Source organism: Astatotilapia calliptera, chromosome 5 (genome assembly GCF_964374335.1).
Source record: "Astatotilapia calliptera chromosome 5, fAstCal68.1, whole genome shotgun sequence".
Classification (NCBI taxonomy): Eukaryota; Metazoa; Chordata; class Actinopteri; order Cichliformes; family Cichlidae; genus Astatotilapia; species Astatotilapia calliptera.
The window spans coordinates 26,638,753-26,663,178 of NC_137426.1; the positions used below are offsets into that span (position 1 = coordinate 26,638,753).

The window sequence follows — 24,426 nt, forward strand, 5'->3', positions numbered from 1 at the left end:
GCACTTCTGGCTTCCGCTTCAAAGGATTGTTTTATCCAATTGAAAAATAAGGAAGTGATATGATAAGGTGTGATATGAATGGGAGGACTTCATCAGAAAAAGCTGGAAAACTTATTAAAAATACATTTAAAAACCCCAAAATTTAAGCCCTCCTTCACAATTTGTAAAGTCATCCAGTGGACCAGACTGGACTCTTTGTCGGGCTGATTCTGGTCCCCAGGCCTTATTTTTGACACCTCTGCCTTAAGTGTTCCCTGAGCCATTCCTGTCCAATTAGTATGGTTGGAGTGTGCTGTTGGTTCAGCAGCCTGAAATGACATGATGAAGGTTATCCACTTCACCTATCAATCAGTATACATTACATCACATTAATAAAATTGCATTACATTGTATAATATCACATGATACATCACTATGGCACTGATTACATTATATATAAGATCAAATAACATCCTGACATCGTAGGCCCAAGTTTAAATCAGATCATATATGATCACATTTAATTATGACTCAGTGAGATCACGTGTGAGAACCAATATATAACACAGATAGAAAGCAGGACCTCGCTGACATATGCAATATGAAAATAAAAGAGCAGCTTCCAGTCAGCGATGGCTGTTTCACAAACTGTATCCTGGTTACAGATGCTTCATGTCACCTGAGGCCTAACCTGGCACCACAGGAAGCCATTTTTTTCCATTATGTCTTCCTGTAGAGCAGCCCAAACCTTGCTGATATGAAGAGATTACTAATGAGTGACAGAGACCTAACAGAGACCTAACAAGCAAATTAAAAAAAAACAACAACAATAAAAAAACAGTTTTAGCACACAAAACCTGTGAGTCCTAAATCAGATCCTTGTCTTTGAAATGTTTATTTATTGAATCGTTCTCTCGTCCGAACATTTCAAGACATCCAGGAGGGTATTAATGGGCCACGCTGTTGTGATTCAACCAATGACGAGAACGGCGGGGAAACACTACACAGAGAGCGCCACTGGCAGCATGAATAAAAGGCAGGCAATGCGCGCAGGAGGGGAGGTCCGAGGCCCCGGGTAGGCTACGGGAAAAGGAGGTAGAGGCGGAGTCTGTCTGTGAGCGTATATGCATCTGTGCGCTTCCTCGCTCACCCCTCCTCTTTTTTTCTTTTTTAAACCACCCCACCCCCACCTCTGCTGCCCCCTCCCCCCTTCCCCTCTCCCCGACCCCTCCTCCTCCTCCCCTCCTCCCATCGTGCTTGCCCGCCCCTGAGTCTGGAGCAGCAGCAGCAGCAGCAGCAGTGGAGCTTCACTGCCTCTCCTCGCCTCACAGTGCGGGAATATACCAGCGGAGAGCAGAATGGATACGGAAGGGAGCCAGAGCAGCCTGTCCTCCGGCACGGACAACTCCCCCCACGACCCCTGGTAACAGCCCGAGTCCGTGCGCCCGTGTTTCGCTCGCCTCTCGGCCCGGTTTGAGTTCACCTTGGACTTAAGTTGAGTTCAGTGCGGGGAGCGAAGCCGCGCCGAGACAAAAGACAAGCACGCTGTGTGTGTTATGTGTGTGTGTCTCTCTCTCTATGTGTGGGATGGATAGACTCAGCGGAGGAGACGCAGACGCACCGCTTGCTTTCCGCCTGTTATTTCTCTCTCCCTCCCCTCCTCTTGTTTGTTTATTTTTCTCGCTTTTCCACCAGAAGGCCACATTGTAACTTCTCTTCCATCATCTGGAAAATCCTCTCCTTTTTTTCCTCCTCCTCCTCCTCTAGGGGATTATAACGGCCCGACTGGCCGATTGGTGACTTCGCAACATGGCCGATGCTTTCTTCTTACTTTATTGATGCTATATTACGCACAGATCCTCCAGATCCCCCCCTTCACTCCACGAATGTGCATGTGTTGTGCTTAAAAGACGCTTTGAGAAAAAAAATCTGTGACTTACAGCTTCTGTTTCTCTCATTCAGCAAAATGTTCATCGGGGGTCTGAGTTGGCAGACAACACAAGGTGAGCTGTCCCGCACGCTACTTTAATAAGTCTGGATGAAAGCCTCCTGTTTACTCCTTTTTAAATATAACGTTTGCTCTAATAATAGCTGTGGCGATAACCTGCGAGGCTTCTTGAAGTTTTAAGGAGAAACGCGGTGAACAGTTCAAATCAAAGCCTCCTATTCATTAAGGATCAAGCTCTAGGTTTAGAGTCGGGAGACGCAGAAGATTAATCGTGCGCACACGACGACTTGTCTGCCTTCCTTTCCTGTGCACTCGTTACACTCTTAATAACCCGAGGAGGGCATTCAGAGTAGAAAAAAAGGAAAAAAACACAAAAGTGATCGATTAATCAGCGTTAAAGCTGGAAGTTGGGCTCGTCATCATGGGCCACGCTAGTGTTGTTGTTTTCCTTATTGGTAGCACTCCGCTCAATTCATTCATTTATTCGAAGAGCCGTGAGCGCAGGCTGACGCACGGGCACAGTTTAGTCTTGTTGCGACGGCCCGTGTTATTATCTCCACTGCTGCTGCTTCTGCTGCTGCTGTGTCAAAACAGCGAGCGTCACCAAGTGTGTAGCTTTGTTTGTGGTCCGCAGGGCCTAATGGGGCTGGTTGTGCTGAATGGCCAAAGAGAGCCCGGTGTATAAACCTCGGCAGGACACACGCACACAAACACAACGTGGTCCGCCCGACCCCCATTGTCTCGCTTCAGCCACTGCACAGCACACCAGGGCCCTGTTTAGAGAGAAGTCCTTCTCTCATTCCCTTCCCCTTTAACAGTGTCTCCCCGGTGTCTTTGCAGAGGGCTTGAAGGAGTACTTCTGCAAATTCGGCGAGGTGAAGGAGTGCATGGTGATGCGGGATCCCGTTACCAAGCGGTCGAGGTAAGAAGGAGGCGTGTGCGCTCCGCCGTCCTATCACCGGATGCCTCATGCTCTTCCATGCTTTTCCATGAGAGCTGTCGTGAGTTTGCATTCTGATTTTGTCACTTGCGTGTGCTTTCTCCCCCCCCGCGTTTTACAGAGGGTTCGGCTTTGTAACATACACAGAACAAGCCGGTGTGGAAAAGGTTTTGGCACAAAACAGACACGAGCTGGATTCTAAAACGGTGAGTTCTTAAACTTTTGAAGTGGATGGTACAACTTGGGCAACTTTTCTTACTCTGGGAGTGTGTAGCCTGTTTCTTCCCCCCCACCCCCCACCCCTTCTCTCTCTCTCGGTGCATTTTACCTCCAACCCTATGGCTTGTAAAGTTGAGGAGTGCATTTTGGAGCCCACACCCCTCCTCCTCCTCTCCTCTTTTGCTCATTTCCCCCTCCAAATCCTGGTTCAGGGCGCCAACATGAAAGCGTTCTTTCTTGGTCTTCATTGCCATGGTTACCTGGGGACCTGAATGGGGTGGGAGCCCCTTTGCAAAAACCCTCACAGGTTTTTATGCACAGTAGAGAGTTCACAAGTTTTTCCCCTTCTTCTTTTTTTCATAGGAAATAGCAAGTGATAAGTTTTTTTTAGTGGCAGCTCTCAGAGTTTTTGGGGGGTGGCAAGAATTGTGGGAGTGGATTCCAAAACTGATGGCAGGGAGAAGGAAGACTGTGGGGTCAGAGCAGCTGAATTTAAATAGTGATGTAACTCCGAGATTTGTGAGTGTGTGTCTCTGTGATTTCCCCCTCCTACACTGCTTAAACATGAAAAAACAAATGTGGGCAAATTTCACAAACCACTCACCAAACCAGAGGACAGGCAGCACCCTTGTGTTCAGGTAATCCATATTTTTGCGAGAGACAGTGACTTGGGCACGAGTGCGAATCTCTTTGGTTTGTTTTGGTGAGAATCCGAGGCCCACATTTGAATATCTATTAAAGTGTGAATGCCTCTGTCTGGGTAATGCAGATTGGTTGTAGGATTGGGGACTGGGTGTGTCTTTGTCAGCTTGTTGTCTTTCCTAACCACACACACAATAGGATCATTTGAGAGTGAAAATCGGTGGCACAGAAAGTCAGCAGGGCCCAGGGGCAGAGGAAAGGTAGAGTTGGTTAGTTTGTTGGAGCAGGCCTGTTGCTGGGGGTGACGCCAGCCTCAGGAGACGGTGCTGTAACTGCACAGCCCAGTGGGATTTATGTCTCCATAACAACTTCTCAGCTATTTTGCATTGACTTAAGGTTTGGTTGATTGGGTGGCACAAAGATGGTGTCAAGTTTTGTCGGGCATTTATAAGTACGCAAGATTATGATATCATGTTTGTTTTTTTAAGTGAGACTCTTCATAATTTAGAAAGTTTAAAGATGCAGTTTCGTGAAATAATCAGACCTTCAAGCACCACTGCTGGAGGTCCTGATATTTATTACAAAATGAGCGCTGCTGCTGGTAATCTCTCCATATATATTTTTTTATTATTCCTTTTTCACCTTGCTTGGAAGTAGGTTCTAAGAAGCTGCAAAATATTACTCAGTGAGTCATGTTACCTCTTAAAACTAGGTGCTGCCAGAGCCTTTGAGAGCCAGACCCTCTGTATTTGTGTGTGTGTGGGATGTGAACGCTGGTTTTGGACGCCTCTGGTAGCTCAGCTTGGCAGGCCACTGGTGGGGTTAGGCGTTGCCCTATTATAAACCAAAATACGGCATAAGGCTAAACAATAATAATGTTAATGACTCAAATGCAAGGCTGGGTTGCTCAGGTTGTTGTGGCAGCAGTCTGCGGGGGGAAGCGTGCCATGGTACCATTTATCCAACAAGGCGTTTTAAATGGGGGGTATGGTTGCCATTTTGTTGTTCCATTTTTGGAAATTTGAGCCCAGAATTTATTTGTTGCAAATCTCATATTTGCCAAATTGGGATGTATTTTCTTTTTTCTTGCCTTGCTTGTAGCTTAATTCTCGAAACGCTACACAAAACATATTTGAGAGAACGTTTTTGCATCACACCTGGAGTCTCCCTCTCCACTGTATTGTTTGATCAGCCTGAGACGTGAAAGAGGCATTCCTCACAGGCACGAGGAAGAATATTTGATGCTGTGATGTGTATGCCTTGTTATGCTGAGCTTTGGTTTGCGAGAAAATATGTGAAAGGCATGAAGCGGGGACGGGCGATGTGAAAAGGAGAAAATGCACAGGGTGAGAAGTCAGGTGCAAACTAACCGGTGCAAGGTCCACGCTGCTTGGTTAGAAGCGGTATTAAACATTTACAGTCCTGTTACATCGTGCTAGCTGCCCTCGGAAAATGAAAGTCACAGGTTAAAATATGAAGTGAACTGTTGTAATTGTTCAGTTATAATGCAATAAGGCTGTCTGTTGTGTTCAGTGAGAGGGTCTGTCGAGGTTGTTGTTTTGGTTCGAGGTTAGATTTCCTGTCGGGGGCAGAGTGTGGCCTCGGGGCATTGGTGTGCTGCTGTATTTCCCTGGCCGGAGAAGAAGGGCACAACTGGTATTTGTTTTCTTGGAGAAAATGCTTCACTGGAACCGGTTACGGGAAGAAGTAAAAGACGAGGCCAGATATTCTCTGAAAAGAGACCACTTCTCGCTCCCTCTGTGCGGTGATTTCAGATTTTTTAAAAATTGTGGTGGTGAATTATGGTTTTTGGTGATTAGTGTGATTATTTGGCATTTGCTATTTCTTCACAGGGAACTCTGTCTCTCAAAACGACCCCCTAAAAAGCCCAGTGTAGTGCTGAATACAGGTTACTGAAAACATTTTTAATAGAAGGCACAGACAGATAAGAAACACACTGATTATTTTTATTTTATGTGATTTGTTTTTAGCGCAAGTAAGCTGGAATGTCCTTTTCAAGGTGTTTTATATAGTAGGTGGAAATTGCTGCTTTTAGCGCGACTTGTCTGCGAGGCTAAAGAAGTCGTCAGCATTGTGCTAATATAGCCGCTTTCATCTGTAGCCCATGACATATGTTAGCAGCAGCCACTGTGGGCCACAGGCCCCATAGTCTGCAGTTGCTAGTGGTCTAACACCTGGTTAGTGGAGAGTTTAAATGCCAGGATGGGCTGCTCGCTCCTGATTGGAAGATTAGCTGTTAATGCTGACGTGCACGAAACAAGGAGAAGGGGGATGGAGAAGGTGAAGAATAGGAGAGAAGGGAAGGCACTGTGCTGTAATTAGTATGGATCTGTAAAGCAACTAATCGGATTGAATGAAACAAACTGGATTGGGCTCCTGAGGTCCGTGCACGACATCAGATCCGGGATAAAGCTTGGAGCAGCTCTGAAGGTGGAGCGAGAGAGCTCTCTTGTCATGTTAAATGTACACAAACCCCCACCCCAACAGTAAACACAACCGAGCACAGCAGCCACACGGGTTAGGCGCTCACATAGAGGGTTACAAGCGGTAGGGACGGGGTTAGGTTGGAGGACCTCATTAGTGAGCTTCGTTAACTAATTACTGTGCCATTCTTCAGCTGTGCAGATTGACCCGGCTGGCCTGAGCCCAAACCAAGTCTCCCTCTTACACTGTGTGCATGTATTGACATGTCAGCCCCTTTCGTGTCCTTGGGTGTTTATAGCTTTTGTTAAGCTCATATTGATTATTTTGTCATAATGACGGTAGCCCGTGGTGTCTTTTTATCAACGTGGTTGCCCTTTTCTTGCGAGAATGTCTTGGAAACTCGGCCAGTGTATCAGAGCTTGAATGTCTGTGTGTATATGCTTGTGTTTTCACCTATGAACTTTGCACGTATGTCACTTTGTATCCTCGTGTTAGCGTTTCCACTCTCGCTGCATTGTTTGGGTGCTTGTGAATGTGTGTGTGTAAGTGTATATGTATGTGTGCCTGTGGGGGTAGCACGGGAGCCCCAGTTCCTCTACGGGCCCATCTGTTTTGTACTCTTTGTCCTGTTAATTAATGAAATCAGAGGGGCTGCCTGCTGGGACTGCCCCACTGCACCACCACACTGGACAGGCCCGCTTTCTCATGGGCTGACTCTGTTTTCCAAATGAATGCCTTCTCTTTCTCTCTGTGCTCTCTCACCTTTACACGTACGCATCTACTGGTTTGGCATTTTTTAAATTTTTTTTCAAAATTTATTTATGCTTTGATTTTTGTTTTCCAGTTTGTAACACTGGTGGACACGCCGCGCCCTGCGAGGTGACTATTGGTCGTAGATTAGAGTAGTCTTAAAAGCTAAAACCACTAAAATCATACTGCAGGCTCTGCTGTCACTATGCTGCTTAGAATGAGCGGAGGTTGGATGTCATGAAGCAGGATGTTAGACCAGTTCATGAACACTCAGTTATAACTCTTGTCTGTCAAGTCTGGGAAAAGCACCTTTTTTTTTCTTTCTAGAAAGGTTTTCACATTTTTCTTGAGTAGTTACGCTTTCACCAGTATGATTGGGAACGCTACGTGGCCGAGCTTCTTTTCAAATGTCAAGCCACCGAAGAGCTATTTCTGAGTGTTGCAAACAGTGACCTGGCTAAGTCATTTCACTTTTTGCTTTGTGGCCTATCTGTCTTCCTTGAGGCTAATCCGCCACTCTGATAGATGCTTTAGTTTTCATTTTTATTATTGCCTCCCTCTGAGTACTGCCAGATGTAGAAATTACATGTTAGATATATTCTGTTACTTCACTGAAGTGGAACGATTTTTTTTTAACAGCATGGCATGACAGTAGCTGTAGTAGCACTGCTACAGATATTACATTAGGCCTAACGTAGCCTAGCTGGTAACCTTCAGTATTTTGAAGAGCTTCTGATAATTTACTAGCTGTAACAATACTGTTAATTTGTAAAAATGTGAAGTATGATGGGTAATCTGATCCTAAAATTTATTAGCAAGACTGCTACATCAGTGTGATCACATATCTTGATTTCTTAGGTATTTAATTAGCCCATAAAAAATCATAATTTGTGTCCCGTCTTCAACCCCTCACCCCCAATTGGTCGCGTCAGATAATTGCCCCTTCTAGAGCCTGGTTCTGCTGGAGGCTTCTTCCTGTTAAAGGGGAGTTTTTCCTTCCCACTGTCAACAAGTGCTTGCTCATAGGTGCGAGGGTCCTCTTGGCGATTTCTCTCTATTATTTTACATCATAAAGTAATTTGAGATGACTGTAATGGTGATTTGGTGCTATGTAAATACAGTTGAATTGAATTGAGTCATGCAAACATACTGATTTCACACTTCTTAAAAGAAAGGCGGTTTCCGAGAAAACTTAACTAATCAACATGCTGCTGGATGAATAAAAAAAAAGACTTGGACATTAGTGCTTGTTTACAACTAGCTTATAGAAACTGATGTTTTTTTCTTCGTGTGTTTACAATGGTGATAACAATGGACAATGTGGCTCGTGTTAGATGTCTGACCGCTGTCATTCTCAGCTCATGCTCTGCCACATGATCGCCTCAAGGCAGCTCCTGCCCTCTTGTCGTGTTAAAACAGTACAAGGCAGGTGGGCTGAACAGAAAGCCCGAGGCAGTGACCTCTCAGCACTTCAGTGCCAAGAGGAACAACGGACATTTTGCCCACGTACGCCAACCGGTGATGTCATTAGGATGTTACAGACGCTTGGAGTTGTTTAATTGTGATAATTATATTGCGCTGTAATATAAATGAGTTTCTTTCCAGTAGTACAGTTGTACTATAACTCTATTGTTTTTAGTAAACAGTGAAACTAGTGTGTAGAAATTGATGCATCTGAGTTTGCAGTATTTGGGCTGGAATGATGTGAAGAAAAGCTTTGATATTAACTCTAAGTTTATACATATCTTCTCTCATTAAATACATTTCAAACATAGACGCCACAAAAAAGATGTTTAATTATTTTAAAAACATTTTTATTGAACAAGGTCAAATGCTGCCATGCTGGGTGTGAATGCGCGGTGTGAGTAAAATGAATTCTCTTACTCATGTTCATCGTGCTTGATCACGGCAGTGACCCGATGTTCAGTTTATAAGTCAGTATTATTTGTGACACATTTAAATAAAAATGGCTAAAAAAGCTGAATCATGTAGCGGGCAAACGCACACATCTGTAACACTGTAATGTCACATTTGGTCCACACTGACACAGAAATGCTGTGTTGTCATTGTTTGTGAGCGCGCTCGGTTGTAGCGGATAGTCGCTGGTGGCTTCGTGCGTCCTTGTCACCTTAGTCTTTGTGCGCTGACCAGCTGGAGGTGACATGGCTCTTCTCATCTTTGTGTCCCACTTTAAGGTGTAAAGTCCCTCTGCAATCCCTTCCAAGGACGCTGCAGCTGCATCTTAGTTACACAGCGCTGTGCTCTCGAAGCGGCGGCAAATGTGAAGCACTTAAAGGTCCTCGAAGGATATATGTGTCAGTAGATTTGTCATCAGAAGCAGGGAATTATCACAGGGGCGAGATGAAAGGATTGTTTGAATATTGAACGAACACCCTCCTTTGTGTCGTGCGTATTGTTCACATTAGAACTAATTATTTTAAGCTATTTCACAGGGCACTTTTTACTGCCAATATCAATTCAATACCTCTGATAGCGGCTGTGGGAGACACGAGGGGTTTCGCTTCACACATCCAATTATTAGAACAAAGATGAAACTCTAAGACCATAATACACTACAAGGTCCTGTGACCTAAAAATCATCTCACTCGTCGGTTTGAGTGAGAATAACACGAGATTCCGCACAAATTTAAAATGCCAGGCCGAGCTTTGCATATTTAGCATTATTAAAGGCCAGCTCATTCAAAGCTCATTTACTTCTAATTTTATCTGTAACCTTGACCAATGCTGAGACATTCCAGTGGGGAGGAATATGGATACAGTCAAATCGAGCTAATCCAAAATGGAGCTTGTCAGGATTTGTGAGATTTAGAAAAAAAAAAATCTATGTGTGATATATTCAGAATCTTAGATGCTCATTTTGGATTCAAGACTGCCCCGCTCTGTGTAGTTTGTGGCGAAGATGCATTTAGTCGTGTCTCAACACACAATTCAGAGAAAGTACATATTCCTGTCTCACTGTGTATTTTGTTAACTATGCGTGTTTGTTTAGCTGCCGTGTTTGGATTTTCGGGGGCTTGCATAAACAAGGGTCTACTATACATATTCGCGGATTAGCATACGATCTATTTCTGGACCTGTAGTCCAGACTTAGAGGCTCTGTGTTGTAACAAATTCTAGTTAGTTAACAGGGTGATAATTCATTGACGTGCGCAGCGGTTTTTTGAACAGGAACTTTTGAGCAACAAAACCAGAGCAGGTAGAGATTCGGTATCATTGCTGGGAAAAAAAAAAATCAAATGTCAGATATATTTTAATATCGCTTTCCTATATATATATTATGTGCATTTCCAGTCCCCCAACCATTCAATGACACGTTTGAGGCTGGATAACTTGTGTTTATGGTTGCCAGCGATCCAAACTTGCTTATGCCGTGTCTGTTATTAGTATGATGGTACTTCCTTTGTAGCCTTACTGCTCCCAAATCCTTAATAAGTCTGTTATTGGAACAGAGTGTGAATTAGACATCTCTGTGGTCTAATTGACCCCAAACATAATAGTACGGAGCAGAACATGTAGTAACGTGTAGAAGGTGTGCAGCTTGTAAATGTCTTTTTGGCAAATGTAGTTGATTATATGTTTCCTGATGACCAGTCGTAGATTATTTATGCATTTGCTGCCTGTTTCTGTTACAACAGAAAGAGTACAGCATTGATATCTATATATATATTTTTTATAAACAAATCAAATGTATTGATTTATCACTTAAAAAACGACAACAAAAACTCATCATGACTCATCTTTTCCCTACAGATCGACCCAAAGGTGGCGTTTCCCCGCCGGGCTCAGCCCAAGGTGAGTGCACCCTGAAGGAGTTAACAGCAAGGAGGAGTGGAGATGATGTCATGTGTCACCCCTAATAAGGGAGCCCTGGTTGGCTGGGATTAGACTCAGGCACATGATCTAATTGGAGCTACAATCCACTTGTCCAGCCTGACACCATGACCCTGTGTACACAGGCTCCTGCACTGCCGCCTGTATACGTGCACACACGCACACACATGCATTTTCTGGCTCACACCTAAATGGATGCTTGCGCCGATTATTCACCTGCACACATGCTGCTCGCATGCACACGCCTCAGAGGCCTTAAATTGACATCAATTAGTCTGAATTCCAAGAAGAGCTTTAAGCAACCTTTGAGATTAGACAAACGCCAACCAACACAAAGTGTCTTTATCGCAGGCAGCTAGCACAGACCTAATGTTGTTAGTGATAAAAGATACCTTCTTCTTCTTTTCCTTCTGCGCTGTTAGCTGGTGACCAGGACAAAGAAGATCTTTGTCGGAGGACTGTCAGTCAATACCACCATCGAAGATGTGAAGCAATATTTTGACCAGTTTGGAAAGGTAAAAAAAATGCACAAACCTACTAAATACTTGCAACCATCATGCTTAAGCCTTCACTCTGAAAAGCTGTCTTTCAGCTGGACTGCTGCTGCTCAACCTTGGTCTGACCTTGACTTACCCTTCACAGATAATACCCATCATATTAGATATATGAGCATTTTAGTGGTTTTTAAGTGGCAGTTGATAGATAGATATGTTGCAAAGCTATATTGTATCAATAAAGGGACAACACATATCAATTTTTTAATAAATCATTATCATCTCACCTGATAATAGGGGGCGACCTTTTTGCAAGCAGTTGCACTCTGACTGGGACTGACTGGAATCACTCTCAGAGAGGTTTTTAGACATTTGCAGATAATTGCTATTTAATTTATAAATACAGACAGATTGCGTCGACTCAACTGGCTGTCAGCTGTTTGTATTCTGCAGAACAGGATGGCTGCTGAGCACAAATGTAATGGTTAAGTGTGTGCAGGCAGCAGACGATATGTGATTTTTTTTAAAATTTATCACAGTTTATTGCTGTTTTATCAGAAACAGATTGTATATAACTGCAACATTATGACTTATGGCAACATTTGTGGCAGGTTTAAGTGACGGTGTTGGTGTGCTTGACATTAATAACTGAAGTGAGATAACTTTATCTTATTGGATAAAACAGATATTGGCTGTCTTGAGGACATAATTTGTAGTTGAAAAAAGGGTGATAAATCACAATATATGTTACTACAAAAGCTTAATATCTTATCATGAGTGAGATATTGTGATAGTATTGTATCGTGTGGGTGTGTGGTGTTTACATCTTCTACTTTTAACCCAGATTTCTTAAGGTGGATGCTAATATTTTGTCAGCATTTGGCTGCTTGCAGCTCCTCTCTTAGTTTTAAGGAAGAATTAGCTTTTCGATTAGCCTAACAATTCCATTCCATTAGCCAACACTTTAAACTTTTTACAATTTATGAGCGTTAAGGTGTTTCATCTACTTTTAGTTCACAATTTAATAAAGTACAGAAACATTTCAATCAGTTATTTTTGAAGTGAATCATTTTTCAGTGGTTTTCAAGCTTACTGTTAGCTTCTAACAAGTTTTCACACTATAAGTGGGGAATTGTTGTGTTCAGGTGTTACAGTACTTTGATCAAATTACTTGATAAAAATTGTATCAAATTACTTCAGCTTGCCCGCAATCTGTCCGTGTACCTTCTGGTAGCTGCATAAGCACACCCTGGGGTACCTCTGGTTGGGCTTGGCTGCTCTAATGGACTGCATGCCTTTGATAGATTATATTCATCTACTGACTCTGTCCAGCTAAAAGTTTTTTTTAACTTTCCTTTTAAACGTTTTTTTTCCACAGAGAAAAAAAAAACTTTTATGGCTTTTGTTTTAAGCATGTCCGTTTTTCGGTTCAAGTCGAGACACCTTAAAAAGAGAAAGCAGACCTATTTTAGGAGAAAAAGTGAAACGAAGGCACGCAGTGAAAGTGAAAGAAACAAATGCTGCGCTGTTATACATCCTTTTAACCTTAGCTAGCTTCTTCAGAAGTCCTCAGAGTGGGTTTCTCTAAAGAGTGCAAATATCAAAGAGGGGAAACAAAGAAAATGCTGTGTGGTCATCGGTGGTTCTGCTCCGTCAGCTTTAGCATGACTTAGTTTGTTAGTTTATCTCTGTTGTTGGCTGTTTTTGCTCTTTTCTGATCACATATTAGCATTTCTGGCTTCTGCATTTGGCCTGCTTAGCTCTTTTGAAAGAAATTTGGTGAAAGGCAAACACATGCTGTGGAGACAGATGAGTGGCCGGGGGTAGAGGGAGGTTAAAAAAAAAAAAGCAGGAGGGGAAGAGGGAGAGGGAGATGGCAGGGGACTGAAAGGGAAGAAGAAACCCCCCGTGGAGAGAGAGTGGGAGGGGAACTCAGAAAAAGGTTGAAGGGCAGAGGGAAGGAGGAATGCTGAGATAGTAGTGAGGGGCAAAAGTGATTATTAAAGGGGGGGAAAAAGGACCAATCTGATGAGAAATAAGTGTGTTAAATTATCCATAAAGCGTGGCATGTTGGGTTAGTTTTTAGCAAACTACTGTGTGCGCGAATGGAGATCAGCCTTTTCAGTATTAACTAATCAAATGCAACAGCTGCTCCTGTAACAGCCCCCCCACCTTACCCAAAATCAGTACTTCAGACACCCTCCCATCTCACACACACAAACACACACCCTGCTCTAGTCGCTCTCAGCTTGTTGCCGTGGTGACCTGCCTTCGCCCATTGTCCCGCTATAATCCAGTGCTTTTTTTGTGCGTTTCCTTTAAAAAAAAATGTGCGAGAAGTGTGTATTTGCATGAATGGAAAGACGGGCGTGCTCGTGAAAGTGTGACAGTGGCATCGTCGTGGATGTGAGCTTGCATGCATTTGTGCCCATGCAGACGGAGAGCGAGGCTCACAGCCGGCAATCCAGTTGTCACAAACATTAAGTGTGCGCCTCTGCCGCCGTTGGTGAGCAGGACAGTCTGAAAATGAGCATTGCTTCAGGATGTGGGCCTAATGGGTTGGAAGAAATTAACAGCACGAAGCTCCTTCTGCCTCGTGTCTGCCTGTGTTTTCTCTCAGTTGGCCTCTGACTCATGCTTGAGGTATTACTGTATTTCAGGTACTGGTTCAAATTTAAAGAACGCCGTTTAATTCCGGCCCGCGTGCTCACGGAAGACCTGGATTTGCGAGCGTGTGACCCGTGGCACCGATTCAGGTGGCTGTTGTGACATGTGACACGTTTCTCCTCGGTGCACTCGCTTAAAATGGCTGTTTGCAGTCTGTGTGCCGAATCATTTCTCCCCGGTGATTACAGACACTCATATCTAAGACAACACTCCCTCCGCAGGATGAGGGAATATTTGGACTGTTTGGACACGTGAGACCAAAGCTGTATCGTGGATAGCGGCGATCCCACAGTGCATTCCTGCTGAGCGGGAGGTATTTCTTGTTTATTATCTGAGCCTGGTTACAAGGTGCAGGTTTGGTTGGAGCAGGACTCAGTGTCCTGTTTATTTTCATACTGTGGTACCGCCTTGCAAGGAAAACACAGAATGCACTCTGCATCTTATGCAAGTCTTTGATATGTGCCGAAGTTGTTGTTGTTTTTTAGCAAGCCTCTAAGAACACCTAGATAAACTTCACTACTTGGACTAGGGTGGCTGCTCGGTTGTTGACGCGTCAGGTGTTCTGGGCCAACCTGAGGAGTCAGAGGCTTTTGTTTACATGTGATTTCCTAGTTGAAAAAATCTGAGGGCCTCTTGCTAAATGTTCCCAGGCCAATGAGACTGCAGCAGCCATGTTTCGATTAGAAGTCTGAAATGAGGGTCTTGTAATTTCCCTCAAGCTCATGTGGCTCTTTTTTTTTTTTTTTTTTTGGCCAAAGCTGAATATAAGATCTGTCCACACACAGAAGTGTGTTTAACATTTCAGGCATTAGCATTTCAGGCATTTTGGGCGTACAATCAATTAGGTTTAATCCAAAGGAAATCTCTGTTTTCATGCCTGTTTACCCTGCCTCTCTGTATCCTACACGAAAAGCCCGATGATTTCAAATCTTCATTTTTGAGTAAACCCAGAGAGTAGGTTAGCAAGCAAACGAAGGAGCGGATAGGATGAAAAAAGCAGCATGGACAGGGCAGACGGGAAAAGTTGGGACTCCACTCACCCATGTGAGCTGGCGATTAGAAGGCTTGACTGAACACTTTGTCTGCTGGCCTGTTTAGAGAGAGATGGCCGGAGAGAGCGAGCGAGAATGAAACGAGGGAGGGAGATGTGAGGAGACGGCGGGGAAAAAAATGTGAATGCCACCTTTCATAATCTGGCAGAAAAGTGTAATGGACTTGTCAGCAAACACTTGTTCTTCAGTACAATAGCGGTACGCTTCACTAAAAAGTGGTTATTTTTAATGCCGCTCTCGGGAAGCAGCTCGAGATCTCGGCTGACCCTCGTTCTCTGTACATCTGAGAATGTCAGAACTATGAGAATATGACCTTAAGTTTACTTCGGCTCTGCATGCATGCTGAGTAGTTAGCGATAGAGCTGCTGCTAAGTCAATCTCAGAACTCACAGCTATCCAATCAGATTGTCTTACAGCACCCTGGGCAGTGGACATCGTGAGATCTTCTCCTTATTGGTTTTGGCAAAGGCGAGGGGGGCTGGTGTGTGGCCACAGTCTGCAGATCTTTCTGTTCTCATGGAGGACAATTAGCAGAACCATGTTTGCACTACTATACTGCTTATTATCTGTAATTTTTTTTCTGTTTCCAATACTTAAAATCTCCTCTGGCTGGCAGGGTTTGCTAATCTCTTCCAGAATAGATGTTGCTAATGCTAACAGGAGGACTAGCTGTGAGTGTAACTCTACTCTTATGATAACATGTTGGCCTGCAGCTGTCTACTTGCTGTCCTCTTCCCTGGCTCTCTGCTGTGTCATTGAGTCTGGATGACCGGAAGGCTGGAAGACATGAGGGGGAGAGGAAAGGAGAGGGGAAGGGAGGAGGAGGAGGGGGTTGCAGGATAAAAACTGAATGAAGGACAGCAAGACGAGCACAGGGGGGAGCTCTGTGTGTGTTTGCGTGTGTGTGTCCCATGCTATATGTTAACAAGGATGAGAGTGAGGAGGGCTGTAGACGCAACCTTGATCCTCTTTGCATATATCATTTTTCACTTTCGTTGGTGCAAACACTTGCACAGGCTTGATCTCAATCAGACGAGAAGGCGTGCATGTGTGTTTTTCATCTGAGATACGTTTTAGAAATCAAATGACCTGCCTACCCAGAGGCCTCAGGCACTCAGGTTACACTGGTTTGGGTTTCAGCACGCGCTGCCTAATGAAAATAGCCATGTGGTAGGGCTTTGGCATATTATATCATCGTCCCGATAATATGGTTATTTTTACTGATATAAAAACATCATATCGCGATATCATACATGCTACAGCAACGCCATATTGTCCCCAGTGCAAGCAGCAAGGAGACAGGCCCAGGCATGTCTGACAGCAAGAGTGGTAGCTAGAAAAGCAGCTGCTGCAGCACCCTCCAAGCAAAGCACGGTACTTTGAAAAAATGTGAGAAAATTTGACCCACTAAAGGTGGAAATAACAAACATGGCAAAAACACACCCTTGAGTACAAAGCAGGCTATGAAGCAGGAGATACTAGCAGCCCGTGATGTGGGACCCAACAGTAAACAAATGACTCAACCGAGCATGCTAGAGCACTCTCCATATGACAGGAAGAGCGAACGGCGGATGGAAATTACTGATGCGGTTACACGGTGTTAGAGCAGGGCTTTAAGCAGCTGATTAGAAAGCTCGACCCTGAGAAACAACAGGTAGAAAACACTTTCATCTTTATTGTGTGACAATACTGTGCAGGCTGCTGACAAGTTGCAAGGTTAAGTTACTGTAGTTACTGTTAAACTAAAGCACGACGCAGTTATTTTATAGTTTTACTTAAATGTCCCAGGGAAAGCACAACCTGGGCTAGTTTTGTGCTCACGTTTGAATTTCTGCTGTGTCACTGTATATACTGCTGTGTCACTCACTACCATTGCACTGTAACGCTCCTGCAGCTGCTGCTGGCACCTTGTTTCAATAGATTCACACTTGTAATTAGGAAGTGTATCATCAGTGACAGCAGCTCATTGGAAAAGAAGGTTGGTAAATGCTCTTCATTTACTTACACTTACAAATGCTGCCGCCTGCAAGCTGCGAGCGTCGATACGACGTTCAGTCTTCTTTTTAAATATATTGTTGTTTTCTTGAAATAATCATGATATAATGTTGAAGCTGTCCATGCAGTCACGCTCATGTGTCTCTGTTGTTTTGCTGCTAAAGACTGAAAATGTGAAAGTTTTTACTTCCACCTTGATCCCAGGCCTTGGCTTCTCCGTGTGTCTCCTTATGCCGTCAGAAGCTGCTAACTTTCCTGCCAGTGAAGGACGAAGCAGGGAGGGAGGGAATGGGATAAAAAAAAAAGGGGGGGAGGAGGTGGAATATGAATAGGGCAGTGGAGTGAGTGCAAAAAGGAAAGTGGAGGGAGAAGTAGAATAAAAGGAGAGCGTGTTGACAAAAACCTCAGCTCACTTCGTTCTCTACTCTATAATCCAGAATGCTCACTGGCAGGCTTCCTACCTGCCATCAAGACTTTTAACTTTTTTCAATCTTCTTATTGCTGTTATTCATCACAGCATTATTTATCAGCCCTTCTTCTTTTCTCTCCAGCCATTGAAATGAGCTGGAGTGGGTGTATGTGCTTGTGGGGGGGGGGGGGGGGGGGGGTGAATTCTTCTAATTGAAATTCTTTGCATGGTCTCCATGGGAATGGTAAACTTTGCAGAGAGGGAAAGAAAGACAGCGAGGGTGAACAAACGAAAGCAAAAGAAGGGCGAGAGCGGGACAGAGTTTGTAAGAACTCTGCCTCCGTCCTGGAGGCAGAGCGAAGAATGGGAAACATTCAGCGCCTCTTTTTTACCGCTGATATATTGCATTTCATTTTAATTTTTTACACGGCGCCCTCTTTCCCCCTGTTTTCCCCGTCGCTCTCTTCCCCTCTCACCCTTCCATTCTTTTTTTCTTCTCTCCTTTGTCACCTGTCACCCCGCCCAAGTCTCTGCCCTCCACCCTCTCCATCTGTTTTCTCCTCTTACTCCGATGCTAAAGAGGGACAATGGCACCCCATGCTGTGTAATGATGTGCACGCGCGCGCGCGTGTTAAGATGTCCGAGCTCATCTATTCTGTGCTTTGTTCTCACAGGTCGATGATGCCATGCTCATGTTTGACAAAACAACCAACAGACATAGAGGTGCGTACCCAGAGTTATACTCAAATGTGCACCCGCCCGCATTATGTTGATACGCTTAAGTGGGACCACGATGGAGTCATTAGCTCTGGTGATCTAGCTAAAAAAAAATTCAAACAAACAAATTTTTCTTAACGTTGTCTTTCCTCGCTCTCGCCTACTTCTGTTTATACAAAGTCAGGATCTAAGTTAAGACAAGTGGGGAAGGGGGGAGAAAGAAAGGAGCAGGGTGGAGTTAGCCACGCCCTATCCCCCCTCTCCTCCATGATGCTAACACCTTAATTGACAAGCAAGACCTGTGAGGTTGGCCTCAGCTCTTTGGGTTGCACGTTACAAAAGGGAGACATTAAAGTGATCACATGTTTTCTGATAACTGTGCTCGTTCTTCCATCTCATTATAACCACTCATATCCAGAGCCCGTGTAAAGGTGGAAAATTCAACATGCTTTCAAATGTTGCTCAAATGTTACAAGGGTTTCTTTAAGAGTTTTTTTCTCTCGCTCTTTTCCAGGTTTTGGTTTTGTTACCTTTGAGAATGAAGATGTGGTTGAGAAAGTGTGTGAGATCCACTTCCATGAGATCAACAACAAAATGGTACGGACGTGAGCTGTAAAAAATATTTAGAGCGTGGTTTACTCGGTGGTGTAGGGATTTGTTCCCAGTGTCCCAACTGCCAGACCGAATCATGTGGCGTAACTGTTGAGTGTCTTTATTTCAGTAGTTTTTTTTTACTAACTCCCTGTTTTCTTTGCTTCAGGTGGAGTGCAAGAAAGCCCAGCCCAAGGAGGTGATGACGCCGACAGGCTCAGCCAGAGGCCGTTCCAGGGTGATGCCCTACGGGATGGACGCTTTTATGCTGGGCATTGGCATGTTAGGTAAAGTATTAAACAAACAGCAAATGCAGTATCTGAAAAAATCACTGTTAATCAAGTGCTAGCACTGACTGACACCATTTTTCTTTACGAAGACAGAAATAATAGATTATGCAAGTATGTGTGTGTAGCTTAGTTTTAGATTGTACTTATTCTAAAAATACTCAAAAAAAGTAACAGTAGAATAAACTCAGACATCTAGAATGTGGAAAAACACCGAAACGAGACATATTTCTGTATGTGTTGCTGATCAGAAATAACAGAAAAGGAACCAAATCACAATATTGACTCAAATTTCAGTAGTGCCTTGAAAATGTCTTCTGTGCATTAATTTAACTGGGAATAGCTCAGCAATTTGAACGCATTTCTTAGGTTTCCTCATTCACACTGAAGGAGCTGCTTTAAAAATTAAGAAATGTCATATTGTAGGTGCACCCTCCGTTCAGAAATATTTAGGCTACGTAAGCTAAACGCCTGCTTTCAATGACGTTATTCTCTGTGATGTATCGAATGTTTAGAGGTCACGGACTGAAGGGCTCCACACGCTGGAGTAAAAATACAGTATGAAGAGATCCTCATTGAGAAATCAAAACCGAGAGCTACATCAGCTGTAGTTTGTGGTTGTTTGATGCCCTCTACTGGCAAATTTCAGATCGTAATACATAATCTCAGTAAGGGCCTGTAAATGTCAGTGACTCATACTACTAGGTCTGGCTCATGTGTAATTCATCTCTAATGACCCCATTTCCCGCAGACGTTAAGCTAATGTGTATGCCTGGATCACCAAGTGTCCGGAGCGTCGCCTTAAATTTCGAAATATTCCGAGGTTGATTAAAATGAACCCCGGATGAGGGAAAGCAAAATCAAATAAATGACCTTAAATCACTCAGTAGTTAATAATAGCCATCTTTACTGTAACTCCTTCGTAGCTGCACTCTGTTGTACAAGAGCAGAGGAAATTAGCTTATAGGAGATCGCTTAGCTAACTGCCACTGCAGCAGGTGAATGTATGACTGCACTCTTGAGGTGGTTCCAAAAATAAACCTGGATAGATCAGATGGCTAGATCTGCCTGTGTGTACTCATCGTGATTTCTGCTCACACACCAAGCAGCCTCCCCTAAAACTCATTTTCTGAGTTCGCCATCATGCTCCTTTATACAGTCAATTAATCCTCTCTCTCTTTCTCTCTCCAACAGGCTACCCGGGTTTTCAGACTGCTACCTACACCAGCCGCAGTTACTCTGGTATCGCGCCCGGATACACCTACCAGTTCCCAGGTACGTCTGCATAAGCCACACAGCTCACTGACTCTCTTTAGGCCTGCAGACAGGGACAGAGTAAAGGCTAAAGGCTACAGGCTGCAGCATGCTGACAGTTTTTAACAGTGCGAGGCGAAACATGTATGAACAGCAACGGCCACGTGGCTAGAGGTTCATGTGCGCGCTCAGATTCGCGTGTCATGCCGCCTTCATTTCAGCTGCAGCAAGTGTGATTTTAAAGTGCTCTTGTCTGTAACTTAAACCCTCTGCACTTTCTGAAACACTGTCTTCTGTTTCGAATGTTAGTTACTGATGTTTTTTGCCTTTCATTTGTGATATTAGACCTTCTTCCTCTTATATTCTTCTTTGTTTATTTGATCTGCTTATGTAAGCCCCATTCAATTGGCCGTATCGCCCCTCCTTTTCCTTTGCTCCCACCTTCCTGCCTGTCCTTACAGTAGGTTTTCTTTTTTTGTTTTGTTCTCTTTTGTTTTTACTTTCTGTGCTCGTGCATCTGTGTTGACATTGTCTCTGTGTGCGTGTGTGCCTTTGTAGTATGGCTGGTGGATGGCGACTATTTACAAAGACATTTTTCTCTCTCTGGATCTTCTCTGTTTCTAGAATTCCATTTAGAGAGGACCCCCCTCCTGACATCATCCCACCCTCCTGAGCTGGCAGGTGAGTGTTGCCGCAACCCCTCTGAGAACCTAAAAAGAAAACCCGAAGCTCTTTAGCAGCAGAAACCCAAGTTAAACCACGAAGACCATCTTTACTAAATGCAGTAACCCTGAATCACTGGGATACTTCTTCAAAAACAAAAGCAGCATAACCCAAAAAACAAACCTGTTTACTTTTACTTTTAAAATCAGATTTAGATTTAATTTTTGATTTAAGAAATAGTCCGCCTATGTACACGTGAGGCAATCCAGCAGCAGGTAGAAATAGGGTTCAAAGGTAATGCAAACGACCTTGTAAGACTTTTCAAGAATCAAACTTTAAGTAGTTTCTGTGAACATATCGGTTGTTTTTGCGAAGCTACTGTGGAGGTCGCCTTAAAATGTCTTTTTCCCTTAAGCACCATAAAATATGAACCCCCAGGTATTGGTTAGCACTGTTATAGTAAGAAGGTTTCTGGCTCAGACCTCCTGGCCGGCTGGATTCTGTGCGGAGTTTGCATGCTGTCTCCTCCCACAGTCCAAAGACATGCATGTTAGGTTAATCTGTGATTGGCCATAGGTGTGAATGTAAAAGTGTGTGATTGTCTGTCTCTCTTTTCGAACCCACTGACCAGTGACCTACCCCGGGTCTACCATGCGTCTTGCCTAAACTCATCTTGGGTGGGCTACAGCCTCCCATCAACCTTCAACTGGATAAGCAGTTAAGGAAATTGATGGAGCGATTTATGGATGTACACTAAACGATCTAACGAGTTCCATTTTTCTTTGAAGACTACTTCTGACAGAGGTGACAAGATATGATGATATATTGGGCTAAAAGCTTTTAGGTTGCTCCTAACTCTGCCGGTAAATACTTTTAGCCTTTGGATGTGTTGTGCATGCAGCCGATCTACAAGCAGCTGCGCCTTTACACTGACATCTAGTGGCTCTGAGCTGTACTTACATTTTTACTTGGAAACGCCATCCTCTTTGATTTTAGCCATCATTTTGTATCTTATTTAATGCATCAAGCCAGATGCTATAGGATGTTGGATCATTAAACCTTACACCAGTGGTATTTAAATGACATGTCAGATCTCTGGGTCAGCTCTCTGTTCAGCCACACTGAGCTGTAGATCATGACATACGTGTTGTGTGACAGTTTTGTTTGTTGTGTAATCCTCAGCCATTCCCCTGACTGCATACGGACCAATGGCAGCAGCTGCAGCAGCCGCCGCGGTAGTTAGAGGTATGTCCCTGTTTGTCTGCGAAAGAGTGTGAACAGCAGGAGTGTGTGCATGTTTACAAATTTGCATGCTCGCCTTACTCACAATGAGCGCGTGCGTGATGGCCTGGTTGGAGAAATAAAGGAATATTTTTAGACATGTGCATGTTTCTATGTGTGTGTGTGTGTGAGAGAGAAAACCCTCCAGTGTTTAAGACTCTCCTGGCTCTCAGGCTCCACCCCTTCACGCACAGCTGGCTTCCTGGGCACCAGCAGCCCTGGACCAATGGCTGACCTGTACGCTGCAGCCAATCAGGACTCAGGAGTCAGCAGCTACATCAGTGCAGCTAGCCCCGCCCCCAGCACAGGGTTCAGCCATGGTATAGGGGTAGGTCACATGCTCCCTTCCTCACCCACCAACTCAGACTTACATGCATGCATGAATGCACACGTGTGTTGACAAAGCTGCTAGAAGTGTATTCATCTTTGCCTCTATGTGTGTGTATGTGTGTGTCCTCAGGGTCCTCTGATTGCTACTGCCTTCACTAATGGCTACCACTGAGAAGTCTCAGGTCACCGAGGGATGGGAGGGCGTCTCCTCTGCTGATGAGCCAATCACAATGCTGACTGCCCACTGATGGCACAACCTGATTGGCCGGCCACCGGCTCTTTACCGGGCTCTCCTGGCTCCATATGGCTCCGCCCACCGACTGAATATCTTTTTAAATCCAGAACTCTTGTTTCTGCTGTACTAATCTCACTTCAACATAACTTCCCTGTTTTCTCCTCTTTTGTCCTCATCATGTAGTCTAATAACTAGAGCCCACCCCCTCTCCCCCCTCAGTTATCCATTTTTTTCCTTTTGAAGCTGAGAAAAAGAAACTGCAAAAAAAAAAAAAAAAAAAAAAAAATCTCCGAGGAAACATTTGTCACCGTTGACAAAGACACAGACAACTATTTTGAGTTTTTATTATCGTCATTTTAAACTTCACTTCCATCGTGAATCCTTCCCAGCTGTCGTGCTGATGTTAACAGAAGCAGAAAGAAGGCAAAAAAAAGAAAGCTGTGCGAGATGAGATGGGTCTCAAAGCCGTTTTTAACAAAGGAAGAACAAATCCAACACAGTCCTTTTTTTAACTCGAGTCTCACAGAAACATGGAGGGAAAAAAAACAACAACCAACAACAACAACAAAAGTTAAATGTATATTTTGGTAGTCTCTAAAAACAAACAAAAAAAAACCTTTGTAATATTGTTATTAATATTGACATAATAATCTGTAAGGTATTTTATTCTGTAATTGGTTTTAAAGCAATGTTTTTATGTCTTCCTGTAAAATATTGTAAATAGACATTGGGTGAGGTAGGGTGGGTGTGGGATGGGTGTGGGAGGGAGGGGTCACTGAACCGGCTGGCATGTCATTGGTTGGTTTGGAAAAGGGTTAACAGCAATTTGACTGGATGTCATTTACTACTCTCTGCGGTCATCTCACTACTTTTATGGGTATGCATACGCCATTATGTGTACACTGTGGGGCAGTCCACTCTAGCGTCACTTCAGCGCAACGCTATCCAGGATAGCTGTTGGCGAATAAACTTCCACGAGCTTGTCTGACATATTTTTTTTCAGTTGACACATTTTTGTTTGTTTGTTACCAGGTCATATTTTTGTTTGTTTGATTTAAGTCTTTCAAAAAAAAAAGAGAGAGAAAAAAATAAGCGAATTTGTCTCTTGCGTCTTCGTGGAAAACAGTTTATGAAACCACGATGGGACTTTGGATGATTAACAACTTTAAAACAGGAGAAATAAGGGGTTTCTGGCGATTCGGGACTTGACTTCACTTCCTGATTTTTGAAAATATTATATATTTTTTTTTTTGCGCGTTTCTCTTCTTAATGTTTTTGTTTATTTTAATTCTTTTAAGAAAATTCTTTTATGCGGTGTTCTCCACCGTGACAAACAAATGAAGGACATTCTCAGAGAAGCAGTTGTAGAAAAATCACGATCATGTTCTTTCCTCTTATCACTATTGAAGGTGCATGTGATTGCGTCTGCGTGTGTGCGTGCGTGCGTGCGAGTGAGTGTTTGTGCGCATACATCAAGGTGTAATATGGAACTACTTTCGTCAGCGAAGGAGCGTTTTGATTGCCTTTTTTTCCTTTGGTACTGAAAAAAAAAAAAACAGAACGTTTGCCCTGCTCCATTTGGGTTCATCTGCTCTTCTCCCCCCTGACTCTCTCCCATTCCACACTTCGTTTTAATAAATTTGTGCACCTCTGGAACCAACAGATAACTGTTTATA

General features: G+C 43.8%; 1 protein-coding gene across 2 annotated transcripts; it reads left to right on the forward strand.

The window, feature by feature from the left end:
- Positions 1-1,237: 1,237 nt before the first annotated feature.
- LOC113022757 (RNA-binding protein Musashi homolog 1-like) lies at positions 1,238-23,187 on the forward strand. 2 transcript variants are annotated; one of them, XM_026168517.2, is made up of 14 exons: positions 1,238-1,402; positions 1,942-1,982; positions 2,768-2,849; positions 2,989-3,073; positions 10,695-10,736; positions 11,198-11,290; positions 18,067-18,115; positions 18,624-18,706; positions 18,870-18,987; positions 20,182-20,262; positions 20,866-20,922; positions 22,087-22,149; positions 22,359-22,513; positions 22,646-23,187. In XM_026168517.2, exons 1-14 carry the CDS (start codon positions 1,338-1,340, stop codon positions 22,685-22,687), a joined length of 1,056 nt encoding a protein of 351 aa, XP_026024302.1. In that variant the 5' UTR covers positions 1,238-1,337; the 3' UTR covers positions 22,688-23,187. The 2 variants fall into 2 exon arrangements, with proteins under 2 accessions (XP_026024302.1, XP_080158068.1); XM_080301942.1 differs by lacking the exons at positions 10,695-10,736; positions 11,198-11,290 and having other exon boundaries at positions 1,239-1,402.
- The last annotated feature ends 1,239 nt before the right edge of the window (positions 23,188-24,426 follow it).